Raw genomic sequence first — 14383 nt, forward strand, 5'->3', positions numbered from 1 at the left:
AACATTATATTTACAATATAAAACAGGTGTCTTATCTCCTGATTCAAGCAATAATACATTAACGATCCAATTGCCGGGAAGACCCAGACTGAGGTTGTAGTTTCTTCCAGGCGTACAAAGCTTATCTAATAACACAAGTTTATTTTAGTTAATGTCCAGCAGGACGTGAGGAAGGCTACAAGATTTAAAAGAAACCCAATATAAAAGAAAAAAGCAGAGAATTTGCTGAGAAATTTAAAGAACTCCCTAATGCAATGTATTAATTGCAGTATTAGTTCTTCCTTCCTCACTTCAAACACACCGCTTTGCATTCATCCCGCTGACAAAGAGTTTAAATGACAAGCGCAATTTGTAAGAGGGTAACGTAATAATGCTCTGTTTATTTCGCATACTCTTGATTACCACCTCATTCATGTCGTACAACTACAGCGCTCACATGAGTCGCAGTAACGTGTGGCTTTCCTCTGGCCTTTAATCACATTAGTACAGTGCATGTAAACACACCGAGGGCTTGCCAACGGTCCGCTGCCTCCTGCAGCGCTCAAGTGTCGCCGCACTATTTGAACATTTCTCCACCTTCTCATTGAATTAGTGCTGCACACTCACTAAAACAGATGAGCTTGAAGTGAAGGAGTCGTTTAGAAGTCACATATCATGAGCAGACAACTGCAATTACTGATGGGAGAAGATGGGCTTGGGTTTAGCCGGGCCGAGGCCCCGGCGCAGTGTCAGTGAAGGATTGGCCGCGGTGTTTGGTGACGGGGGATGAAGCGGTGTTGATCGCTAAAACATTTACCGCGGCTGCGGCTAGCGCCATTTTTCACAGAGCCGGGGCGCCATTGATCAGGATGATATCTGGCGGAGGGGAGCGTGTAGTTAAAGGCACATGTTTAACAAGCTTCTCCCAAAAATTGTCACATAAAGACTTTCCATTATTATTCTGAACAAAGACAGAGCCGTTTTCTATCCCTCAGATCTGTCTTTTGTCAACCCATCCTCACTGGACAGATTACTTTGCTTAGGAAATAGCTTTCCCGGATCAGACACTGTATTGTTCTCAGATAGAAACAAGGCCAGATGCTGCACTTTGAGGTAGAAAATTAGCCCCGTTTTTTTAAGTGTCTTAATGATAGTTGAGTTAAACCGTTTCTATAGCTATGACTGTCTTACCCTTGTTCCTTTAAGACAACGCCAACGTGCAGGAAACCCAACCCGCCAATAAAACTAACATTAATGGCATTGCAATATGCAAAGCTATGCTAATTTTATGCATACTGTCAACCTACATAGGGGCTGTTCTTCGGTCATTTCAAAAGATATGACTGCAATTAGATGACAATTGATTGAAATCATTTGCGTTTTATGATTCTGTTACGTTCGAGAGCTGACAGGGTGTTGTACGATTCACTGACAGTATATTTTCTCTGCACGGGGAGATTAACTGCTATTATTGACCCTGATGCAAACCAACGGGTAATACATTTCAAACAAACTACTCACAATCTGGGTGATTTGCATGTGGTGTGTCATTTACCATATTCCCTGATTACCTAATGATTTATGCTTTAATATAATGCACAGAGGCCTTTCAAAGCAATATGCGTACCGCACCTTTACAGTGACTTAACATGTCGGAGACAGAGAAGAATTGAAATGATAGTTTAAGGGCTGCGTGGAAAATAGAAGTCTTATCAGTTAAGACTTGCTTTGTATGTAGGATTTTTTTTCCCTTCTCTCCTTGGAAGGCAGGGGTGCAGTTGATGAATTCTTAAGCAGATCTGGCTGATAATTGTATTTCATAACTGTCATGCGGAGAGGGACTGTCCGCTGAGAAGCTATTTGTGTCACTGCATCTCTCTCCCTCTCTCTCTCTCTCTCTCTCTCTCTCTCTGCAGCCTCTTCAATAAAACTCAAATCATGACAGAGATTGTTAAGTCTACCTCCAAGATTATTAAATCCAAATGGAGAATTTACGGGTGACACTTCATAACAATTAATCTGAGATGCTTGATTAATAAAGTTCGCTCACCCCCTCTCCCTCTCTCTCTCTCTCTCTCTCTCGCTCTCTCTCTCTCTCTCTCTCTCTCTCCCTCTCATTCTCTTCTGTCTTCACCCTCCCCATCACTAAAGTTGTCCTGTTTGAGTGGGATGGAGGAGGAGGGGAACAGACTTACGGGTGGCAGGATGGTTGTCAGGGACGACATGAGTGTCATTCTTTTTGATTAATGGAGCATCGTGACCCCGCCCCTAACCCTCCTTCTTTCCCAGCATGCCCAGTCTCACCTCTGCAATGCCCCCTCCCTCCCCTGTACACTACCCCCAATAACAGGTAAAAATAGATGTGGGCCAAGTTATGCTCTTCATTTGAATTCTAGCGAGACATGATTTGATAGGAAAAAAAGATGGAAAACGAAGGAAGGAAGGAAGGGAGGAAGGAAGGAAGGAAGGAAGGAAGGAAGGGAGAGTGACATGAGGAAGTAGAGAAGTGGAAAGAAAGACATAATTCAGAAAAATAACACAAAACAAAGAGAAACATAAAAAAATCAAAGCGAATAAACCAAAGAAAAGAAGGACGGCTATAAGGGGTGAAAGGAATGAGAGAAAGGAGGCAGAATAAGACTTTTGGAGAATGTCACCTACCTAACCTTGTCATCATGTTAAGTCAGCTGTGATTAATTAGTTGAGTGAAACTGAGCAATTAGGTCAGGAGTTTGGGGGGTGCATGAGTATGAATGTGTGTATTCATATGTCAATGTGTGTTCACGCACAACTTCTTTTTTGTATTATTATGAATAACCTTTCATTATCAAAGTATGCAAGCAGTATGTACAACAGCTGTAAAAACTCTTTGGTTTTTTTTTTATGTTTCGCTTCCTGTCCTTCTCCACGAGGACGAGAAAAATTCCACCAAACCAAAGTTGGCCAGACGTCGGCCGGAGCCCCACACGTGTGAACATCCAGCGGGGAAACCCCACACTGCGCCGTGGCTGTTGTTTTTGTATCCTTTTTGAGAAAGTGTTGGAGATGCATTTCCAACACTGTGTCTGCATTAGTCCCATGTGGGTCTGCTAATCCCACACCATCCTGCTTTTTGCATCAATGAAGCCGATGGACAATTTTGCACAGCTTGATATGCGACTCGCGTTTGAATTCCACGTCAAATCGGAATTTACAACAAAATGCAAATGACTAAAATGGTCATAAATTCACAGTTTCTGCTTGGTGTGCAAAAAAAAAGCAAACCAAGAGTGGTAAAAAAAAAATATGTTTTTCTTTTTTTTTTCTTTTTTAAAGCTGGTGTATTATCTATCGCAGAACTGTGGCTCCAGATTCCTTTGAAAGAGTTTGAGGATAAGAAACCCTTAGACAAATCCTTGAACCAGTAAAGGCTTACAAAAGATCATATTTAACAATGATGGCTATATATTTTCCTTTTTGCAATTAAAGAGTCCCTCTGTGTAATTTAATGCTTCTTTTCAAGTGTCGGGTCCCCTGAGACTTGGCCTGTAGCTATGCCATCGCTCTTGGTGATTATCATTAATGAATGTCGGCGAGGACCATCCCTCAATGTGACTGGGGAGGAAACACAAGCCCTAATTAAAGGTTCCTATTCATAAATATATGCCTCAAACTGCACGGATCGACAGGCGCTGTGCACACAAGTCATTTTAATGTCAGAAAAGCACCTTTTTAAGAGCGTTTTCTCCCTTAATGTACAGCACACCAGCAGCAATGGCAGAGTGTGCAGCCAAAGCCTGCAGCAAGATATCTGTGCAGTTTGAGATTCTCATATATACATTTTGGTTGGAAGCTGAAGATTAGGAGGCAGGATTTGACATGTAAGAGGAGTAAAGAGAAAGTAGCTTGATTTCCAACCATAGTCTCCCCTGTGTGACTGAACATTACGATACAGGTTTTGCATGTGATCCTCAAGAGACTCTATTGAGAAGTCTGAGCATGGAGACGACGCCTCTATCTCCAGTAAGACGTGGAAATATTTACAAAATGTTTTACTGATTAAAGGATGTCACCGAGAGAGAAAAAATAATCCTTATTGCTTGTGTTCTCTCATCAAAGGTAATTTTAATCGTTTTAATTGCTCCAAATGCAGACTGACAACTGCTCTCATGAGCGCTGGTGGTTGCTTTGTCACATTCGTTTCCCCAGACAAAGATATTGGTAATTGTTATGTGAAGAAGATCATGTTAACATTGAGGATCATATTGAGTCTGTCTGAACGTTGTTGTGTGTGTGTTTTTTTTCACAAGGGCTCAAAGAGTCTTGTCGGAAAAAGGAGCTCAGTGAGACAAACATTTGGCTGCTTCTCTTTCCTCCGTAATGGCTGAAAAATGCTAATTGGAGTGCACGTGTCAAAGAAAACAAAAGGGACGAGAGCAGGAGAGGGAAGGAGTGTACGTGTCAGAGATGCTGGTATTTTGAAACGTGGAATATGTCACTTTATTTCGCTGAGTTGGGAAGGATTTTTTTTTTTAGCAGAGTTGTTTCCAGGAAGCAGGACATCTCAGATAAAGTTGTGCCCGTGGTTGACTGTAATGTAGCTTGTGTTTAAAAGAAGAAACAAATAACCGCCTTCTGACGCTCTGTATTTATTCTGCTGAACAATTATTTCATAGTTCATGTAAACAAGCTGAAGTTGCTTCCTCTCCTTTCAGCTTTCTTGTTGCTGTAAAATAACATCTCCAATCCCTGTGAGACTGGGATCCTTTAATAAACCTGCATCTGTCACCGCCGCGCAGCATTTCATCACATTCCTCGTCCAAACTGACAAAATCTGGAAAAAAAAAAAAAAGCTCAGGCAAGGATTACAAACCTTTAATTGCATTGTCAAAACTACAGCAACATATCGTTTTTTAAGTCTACACATTAAACAAGTCGTGGAAAAGTAAATCTCTATAAAATATCAAAACCTCTGTCTCTCTCTCTCTCTTTCCATACTCACACTTGGCATTTTAATTATGCAGTCTTATCAGATAGATGTGGAGATATAGCTCATGTCAGAGTTAGAGCCTCTTCTTTATTAATTTTTTATTATATATTCTTATATTCGGCCTGTCAATGACTGTCTGGAATCTGATAGGACCCATCATTGATTGAAGATTACTCCAGATTATAAAGAGAGGCATTATCATAAACTGTAAGCCTTCGTCATTCCAAATGTTAACTTATTTGAATGACATCAAGGGAAAAGATTACACTCTATTTCAGTCCACCAAGAATAAGTTTAGACGTCCGGCGCCGTGGCAGATCTCTACACAACTACCATTGAAATATAAGAGCTTCGTCAGAACACATATCACAGAGACGGTAAACGCCACGTTACATCCCTGACAGCCAATTTGCGGTACTTGCATGGCAGAGGAGCCCAAACCTTCTGACATCAGAGGTTTACGGCTGCAAAATGGTTAGCCACAGGCCAAAATCTGCAATACAACATACATTATTAATGTTACATTAAGAGGTGGGCATTGAATTCTTGGTTTATGTCACGGGGATTTTTGTTGATGTGCTTTGCGATTGCCAAGACGATTCAGATAAACATCTTTGAGTTGAACTGAAATGCATCGCTTTCACCAAAAAAAACCTGCTGAGGAATGAGAAATGTAAAAGATGGTATTCATACGGTGATCTCCATGCTGTGTACTTTGTCAATACAAGAACTTGCTTTGCTGCATACCAAACAGTTCCACTGAAAGTGTTTCCAGCTTGTTGACTGGTGTCAAAATAATAAAATCCTACAACACTGTGTGTCTACAACCTTTTATATCATTTAAGTTATTTTTCATTCATGGGTCATGTGATTCTCTGCGTGGCAGTGATGATGACGATGAAACAAGGAGATAGTAATAAATAGGAAGATTAGAAAAGGGGAAGGGGAAGAAAGAAAGTTATATTTACGGGTGTTCTGGATATTTTTTAAGTTGCATTATTTTTTTGTGCTGCATGTTTGACCGGCTTGCAGCTCGCCGCAAAACAAAATGTCAACACACAAACATCAAGGCATGACCTTGGTTTCATTGGTTTTATTGTTGTTGTTTTTTAAACTAATCATTTGCTTTTACACATAATTGTTAGGTGGCATATGAAAAATAAATGAAATCATAGCTCAGTAGGAATTCTCTTTCTGGGAGTTCATGTGAAAAATATGCTGAAAGGTGCATTACAGTCAACAACATTTATATTTGACACATATGTATTATTAATGATGTTTCTCACACTAAAAACGTTGGAACGTATTTAGTCACGTCTTTGAGTAAATGTATATTGGTGACATTTCATTTCCAATATTATCTTTTTTTTTGGGAACCACACTGTTTTTCAAAGTTACAGGATTTCCACTTGGAAAAAAAAAAGTATTTTTGTCATGATTTAGTCACGAGTTTAACTTTTCTCAAACAAGGTCCCTCACCTCATTTGACAACCAGCAGGACTCCTTTGCGGTACGATCCACGAGATCTCGTAAACTGCTTCGTCGATGGTCACGTCAGACCTACAAAAAGAAGAAAAGAAAGTAGAGAGTAATGTATGTAAAATATACATGACAACTACTCGGATGTTCCCACCAGTTCTGAGGGGGTTTCATCACACAGAAGAGAAGGAAACAGGACGACGTGTCATCGCGCTGTCACCGTGCCACAGTGTGTGGAAGAGGGGCTGCATGTGTACAAGTTGGGGGTGGTGGGAAACAACTGTTTGTGCGTTCGGCTTTTGTCATTCATGCTCATAGACCCCCCCCCCCCTCTTCTGTGTGTAAGCGTCACGAGTAGAATAACTACTGTAGCGGGCAATTTGGATCATGATGTCCTGCTCGTGTGTGGCTTTCTGTTGTGGAAGAAATGTGAATATAAGTCACTGTATTGTTGTAAATGTTATGTCAAAGGTTATAAAGAAAGTAGTGCAACTTCTTTATTTTATTTTTCATCTCAGCTGTAAGGTTCAAATATTATCTGTGACTTTCAGGAAGAAGTTGTGTAAAGGGGAAATTCTTTTGAATTAAAAGCCCAACTAATTACCACAAATTCACATAAAATGACACTTTCACAGTAGTTGTGCATATGCCGTCTAAAGAGACAGGGGACACAGAAGATAAGAGGAAGAAGCAAAAACAAGCAGGAAATCAAAAAAGAAAGAGAAGAACGGCGAGAAAGAAATGCAATACGGAAACAGAGAAAACCATAGTGATTGTAGCATGAACATTTGGGCGAGCTTCTCGTTTGCATGAGTCGTGCACATGGACAGACATTTCCATGCAGAGCCGGTTCCTGCATGCCCGGCCTCTTGAACTACATGTCCCCCCCTGCTGGCCCAGGATCAGATCATGCACCAGCTTCTCTGCTGTGCCTCTGATCCCGAGAGCCAGAAGGATACCTCACACCAAAAATAAGAATGACTCGTAGTCAAGCTCTTATTGTGTATTGTTACAGAAGGTGGGTTCATTTCATTCACAGTTTTTAGTCCCTGACCTCAACATTTTATGAATAATGATAAATTGGTATTGTTGTTTTAATAAGGACTCATGTTTAAAAATAGCTTAAATGTCAATAATATTTTGGATTTAAATGAAGGATCCAACATCTTGTTTTTCTTATTCTATTTTAACAGCTCTCCCCTTAAAACTACTAAAATAAATAGTGTAATGAAAAACTTCACCCAGGGGCCGTGAAGCAGTTTACATCCACCGCTGATGTATTTGCAGCCAAGCTTTAATGTTTTTGTTCAAGGGATAAGGTACACTGCAGTAATAACAGTCCTGCACTCGAGTCGGAGAAAAGAACATTCAAGCATTTTACATATCCAACAACAGCATTCATAATTATTTTAAGTGAGCCAGCATTGGCTGCTAAATGAAGCATTAAAATAAAAATATTGTCTTTCCATATATATTTGATCTGGTTTTCAATGTGATTTGTGTTTGTAATTGAATCCTAAATATGATCAGTATGAATAAGTGTACACACAATTTGAATTTGTGTAAAACATCCCCAAGAAAAGGAAGAATAATGAGTGAACTGCAGCTCTCCTTCCTGTCTGTCTGTCTGTCTGTCTGCAGACTTCAGGGTGACAGTATAGTGACGTAAGTCTTCTCCATCAATCAGCGGCCAGGCCGCTTTGACAGACAGGGATAGACAGATGTTGGGGCGGTACTTGGTATTTCTTTTACCACATAATAGGCGACCTCAGACATCCTCTCTGCGCAGATGATCACTTTTCACAGACAGGCAGTGCTCAAAAAAATACCGACCGCGCGGACGCAGAGATCTTTAGAGGAGCCTCGCTGCTGTGCGTAATGAGGAGGAGACACCCGGCTGTGTATTACCTGTTCACTGTGGAGAGAGACAAAAAAAAAAAGATAATACGTGAGGGGGGAAATTCAGAAACTCACCAGAATCAGTTACAGCAGGACGGTTTAGGAGAGTTCGTAATCCAGCTTCTTGTAAACGATCCAGTCCAAAGCTCCGGTCGCAGCCCGGACTGGAGGCTTTGCATCCGGGTCTGCTAGAGTCCCAGAGACGGAGGAGGAGGAGCGCATCCAGTCTGAACCGAGCCCGCTCCCCCGTGCCATCCACGTTATTTGTTGATTCTATCACTCAAACTTTACACTTTCTTCCCCTTCTCTCTCCGTTTTCTTCTTCTCCATCCTCGCCATGCACTTAATCATGGCTGTCTCATTTGAGATAACATTAGCCTACTTGTGTGCCCTTTATAAACACTTTATGGTGGATAATAGTTAGGACGGAGTGTAGGCTATTAATGGAGCCTCTTGTGGATTCAGAGCCCCTCCCCTTCACCACAAGCCTCTCCAGAAAAAGGTGTAACGAATCGATCTGCAGCCTCCTTTGTCCCGCTAAAGAGGTCACTGGAAATCTCCACATTTTTGAAGCAAACTTTGGGGGCAGAGCTGAGAGACGATCTGCACTGCACACTCAAGGCTGTCTGGGAAAAGTAAAACTGTTTTTCTTCTTACATTGTGTGGTCGAGGGAGAGGAAAATGTCGTAAAAGTATATGTCTTATTCTAAGAATAACTTGATGTAATGCCATTTGCGGAAGTTGTGTTTCATGACGGCATTTTTTTTTTAATACACGTTTTGTCACCAATTCCAAGTCCTACTGTTTCCATGAATTATTAGTGATTGATGTTTCAAGCTATAATCCTAATAATCAGTCAGGCCTGATCCTGCTGTGCTTGTAGAAAGATTATCCTCCTTGTGTCGGATCAACAATTGTCTAATAGGTTTATTGGTGTTTTTAGCGATTTCATATGGAGATTTTATTTGTATTTGCATATTAAAATATGGATTCGTATTGTCAAGGATACGATTTCATTCCTTAGCTAATATTCCATACATATACACTAGCAGCAGAGACTATAAAACGAAATGTGATTTTTACAAATCCCTCGAACACACACACACACGCACACGTACACACACACACACACACACACACACACACACACGCAGGCCCACGCACACACCCGTCAACTTGTTTGAGGCAGCTCTCATTCTGTTGTTAAAGTGCAAGTTTACAAATCATCACATGATAACAAACGGGACGCGCCCCTCGTGTGCGTGTGTGTGTGCGTGTGTGTGTGTGTGTGCGTGTGTGTGCGTGCGTGTCTTTGCGTGCATGTGGTTGTGTGTGTGTGTGTGTGGGGGGAGACGGAAAGGCGTTGGACTGAAAGCCATCCCAGTGAACAATTAGAGCCTCGGATTGACAGGTGGGCTCTGCCTGTCAGGGTGACGCTGGTGGAGGGGTGGAGTAAAGGAGAGGCCGGAAAGGCAGCTGGATGTGTCTTGTCTATCAGTGGGAGCTGTCTGAACGCACCGCGCATCACCAAATGTGCGCACACTTCACTGCGGAGAATACCCGGGGACGCTCGCTGCACGCGCTCTTTACAACAAATAACATTAAACACAAAAGCGCCAAACAACCGCAGCAGTCCGCGGCTCGGAGGGCGGGCCCGCTCCGTTGTGTTTGGGGATGACTTTCTGAGAAATTCGTCAAGTGTCCATGTTGACAATCGGACGGACACGCGTATATGTGAGTATTTCATTATCCAGCGGCTGTTTTCAGGGAGACGGGGTGTGTGAGCTGATTGCTGCTGCAGGCTTTTCTCCGCGCGCACACACACACACGCACACACACACACACACGCACACACACACACACACACACACACATACACACACACACGTACACACACTTGACTGATTGACACGCAGTCCTCGCTAACGTGTCACTCTTTCCTCTCCTTTTCCCCTCCGATTTCCTCTGGAAGACTGTGGCGGAGGTCGTGGAGGAGCTCGGAGCTGCACCTGGACGGACGGAGCGGAGCACTACAGCGCAGCTCGCGCTCCAGTCGAAACGCCAGAAGGGGAGCTTCGTTTCTCCTCACTTTTTTTCTTCTTCCGTGAACAGAGGTACGATATAGTCCGGCGAAGGCGTGTAAAGCTCTTTGGATGGAAACGAGTCGAGGAGCTCCGGTAGCTGTCCATATCCGCCCTCGATAGACTGAGAATCCGCACGGAGCTTTCCCACAGCTTTTTTTTTTTTTTTTTTTTTTTAGTCCACCGACCCCAGCCGGCGATGAGTTTCTGTGATCGGCAGAAGTTAACGGACGTGCTCCCTTCAGATTTGTAATCTTCGGACATGCAGATTATACAACTGATTAGTAGAGATTGAACCTCGACACTTAAAAAAAAAAGAGAGACTTTTCTTCGCCCTGCGAGGGATCTACACTTTATTTCTAACAACCCGCTGACGAACCGAGGAAGCGCTGCTGGCTTTGATTTCCTCACTTTTGGTTTCCTCTCCAGCTTGTCCGCTGTCTTTTTTTTTAAAAATTTTTTTTATCTCTGCATGAAAAGTCCAACGGAAAGTCCTGCAGCAGCATGCCGAGGAGAAAGCAGCAAGCACCGCGGCGGTCAGCAGGTAAGCCCCGGCTCTCTAAACGAACACACCCCACTCGGCACAAACGCACTTTATTCTCCTCAGTCACGACAAACCGGAAGAAATCCCGCTCAAGTTTACACAGCGATGCGGGGACACGATGCAAGGCTATAGCAGGCTCGAGCCCACATCTCTCAACAGCCCATAATGGGTTTATTTCTCCTTATCTAAGGCGTGTTTGAGCGGCGAACAGTACTGTATACGCAGCCTTATGCTTCGTCGCCAATTCTGCCTCCTGAGAAATGAACGCGCTCAGCTGCACTTCAGGTTGCCAGCATCCCAAGTTCTCCAAACAAACAAAGCTCATCGCATCTCGTTTATACAGGCTAACGTGTTTTGATGTGTTGGTGCCAGTTAAAAAAAGAAAGAAAAAAAAAGAAATGAAAGAAAAGAAAGAAAAGTGGCATATTTTCAGTTCCGCTGTTGGATTGCCATCCTTGATTTGATGCTTGATTGATCGCCTGTCATGCGACTGCCTTTGATCTATTCATTCCTGATAAACATCAGTAAATCATTCACCAGAGGGACACGCATGCGCCCCGGCAGCTGGACGCCCTCAAAGGATAACTTTTTGCCCCCGCCGAGGAGCAAAGAAAAGACAAATTGAAAGAAAAGTTCTCAAGCGGGATAAATACTTTGCGATTAATACCCAAGGGGGGAGGGAACAGGGGAGGAGGGGAGGAGGGGTGCTGGGGCGTAGCGAGATCACAGGGAGGCATCTCGGACAGAAATAGCCCCAAAACACGGCAGGGTGAAGTGGGGAGGTTACCTCAAATGGTCACTGACCTCCGTGTTCATCTCTGAGGGAAAGGAAGTGTTGTAAATGTGTCTTAAATGTTTGGGAGGCAGGATGCACTATTATCTAAACATGAATGAGCTCAAAATCACTGCGTGGTTGCACAAACCTGCTTGATATTAAATTAAGACGTTTTAAAGTGTGTTCCGGGATGAGCGTGTGTAATAATAGGCACATAAGGAGTTACAAGTTAGGCACTAATTTGTATTTAACTGTCTTTTTTTTTTTCCTTTCTGAAAAAGGACCTCAAGCAGAGTAAATCATTACACATTTTCAGAGAAATTCAATGCCACAATCTCTCTCTTTTTTCCCAGCTCCCACATATTGCCCGCCCGCCTACAGCCGTGCCTCCATGTCGTCGTTAAGTTGACCAGACATGAACTGTTCTGAGAGAGAATCACATGTTTGCCTGAATCCATTTGATGTCCCTGGGCGATGTGTGTGATTGACATGCATTTCCAAATGACGGGGGGAAAGAGGAGCCTTTGAAGTTGGCGCAGTAATGACCAAAGCCGAATAAAACAGCTGTAGAATGTTAAGCAGGCGGTGGAAATGTGAGGTTAAGCAGACTTAATCAAGGTTGTGACAGAAAGACTTTGAACTCGGTGGGGCTGTAATTTCTAATTGACGCCAGGCTTTAGTGATGGATAGAGGAAAATGTGTTTGAAGAACAAGCCTGAGAGTGAATAGTGTCGGTTTATACCTCTGCTACAAACAGTGGTGAAATCCCCAAAAGAGAGCATGAAACAGAAAGTGTTTTCCTGCTTTTGCAGCCTCTCCTGGTCGCTCAGCCGAGCTCTGAAGTGGCCCCATTCAGGCTCAGCGTTTGAATATTGATTTTATTGTCTGCTTTTGTGACAGACGCATACATCACAGGCAGTAATGGTTAATCCCAACTTGGCAGCCTGTGTCTCTACATTATTTCCAGCGCCTGACATATGGTCAATCCCAAAAACTTTAAAACCTTTCCTGAAGTCTGTGTGTGTCTATGCGTGTGCATGTGTGTGCGTGTGTGCGTGTGTGTGTGTGAGAGAGAGACTGTTCCCTCTGTGAAATTGTGTACGCACCTTTTAAACACAGGCTATTTTTACAATGCATTACCAGATATTTCCACAACCTGGATTTGTCACTTTGGAGTTGCACTAAAACAAAATGTTGAGAGAGAGAGAGAGAGAGAGAGAAGGAGAGGGAGAGGGAGAGAGAGAAAGAGAGGAGAGAGAGAGAGAGATAGAGGTTTCAATGGCTCTTTGTATGCCATTTTAAATGGGCTCTGTTTCATCAGTCACAGTGATGATTTTAGACCCTGTAATGGCGCTGTACCCTATCTAGTTTATGACCAGTGACAATACATCAGTGTTCTTTCATTTGGAACCACATTACTGCATCTGTTAGTTTTGGCAGTTGACTTCAGTGCAGTGCAATTTGAGCAGCAGAGACTTTTGCTGCAGTCATTTGTTGTCATTTTCCTGTTTTTTTTTGTTTTTTTTCCTTCTGTCTCCTCTCACTGAAGTGCTGTTGTGTTGCGTGGTATTTCTCATAGGACCTCAAGGTAAACAATGCAGTACAATCTTAGAAGCTAATTATGATGATGAGAATTAGAATGTAGTGGGAGGTGAACGCGAACAGTGTTGTGACGGTGGCTTCAAGCGAGTTCTGTTTCTCTCTCTCTGATGAATTTTCTTCGTTTAACTCGTGTTCACCGTTATAGGTTAAGACAACAACAAAGTGTACATGATTCACATGTATCTGCAACAGTTTTGATTATAAATGTATTGCTTACATCACATATACCCGCAAATACAGAATCCGATTCTAGCTTCTCAGATGTGAGGCTTATGGAGCTTTAATGTCAGCGGGAAATTTTAATTTGAGCTTTTTGGAACGTTGATTGGACAAAATACACAACTTGAATAAGTCATTTTTCTGAAAGGTTTGACATTTTATAGGCTCATCTTCAAAAACAGTTGTATACTGTAATCAGCACCTATTTCTGCTGCTGTTTTAAGAAAAGTGTGCATATCGGGCTGCTTGCATGAGTAGCATTAATGCCTCCATGCTGCCCATACTACAGCGAGATAACTTGTAATTAGGTTACTATCTTGTGTAAAAGATATAGAAATAAGGTAAATCCTATATTTACCTTGATACTGAGGTCACAGTTTTGATTTCTGTTGGCAAAAAAATGTGTAGTGCTGCATATCTACTCTGTTTTTTTTTTTAGTTTTCCCGCTCCAATCTCCTAAATCAAACACCGTCACTCTAAGTAATGAATCTGTCAACTAATCATTCAACACGTCAGTGTGATTACAGTGTGACTTTGTGTTGAATTTATTCCAGGCGAGTTAAAAAGGTCTGCCTGCAAAAGAAATACATTTCTTTACGACCTACCCTGCGCAACATTTAGTTTTACTGAAACAGATGAGGAGGCGGGGCAAACTCCGGGTGACCAATACACAAGGGGATGGAGCAGCATACCGGCCCATAAGAGTATGGCATGGACTTCTTTATACTCGGCGTCGTTCGGTTGAATTAGGCCGGCGATCTGAAATCCGCTCAGTCTTTGTTTCACTCTTGCATGTTTAGGTTTGTCAATGTTTGATCCTGTGCTGGATTCTTAT

The 14383-nt window shown here is 42.5% G+C and overlaps 1 protein-coding gene across 1 annotated transcript in view; it reads left to right on the forward strand.

Moving 5' to 3' along the window:
- The first annotated feature begins 9722 nt into the window (after positions 1-9722).
- The window catches only part of LOC137785098 (teashirt homolog 1-like), a 28736-nt gene continuing 24075 nt past the window's right edge, over positions 9723-14383 (forward strand). Inside the window, exons 1-2 of the mRNA XM_068576137.1 lie at positions 9723-10060; positions 10299-10951. Coding sequence (XP_068432238.1) covers positions 10912-10951 — 40 coding nt within the window. The 5' untranslated portion in view covers positions 9723-10060; positions 10299-10911. The remainder of the gene's footprint in view (positions 10061-10298; positions 10952-14383) is intronic.

The sequence above is a fragment of the Clinocottus analis genome, unplaced genomic scaffold (genome assembly GCF_023055335.1).
Source record: "Clinocottus analis isolate CAN_PGR_092001 unplaced genomic scaffold, fCliAna1.0.p SCAF_14, whole genome shotgun sequence".
Taxonomy (NCBI): Eukaryota; Metazoa; Chordata; class Actinopteri; order Perciformes; family Cottidae; genus Clinocottus; species Clinocottus analis.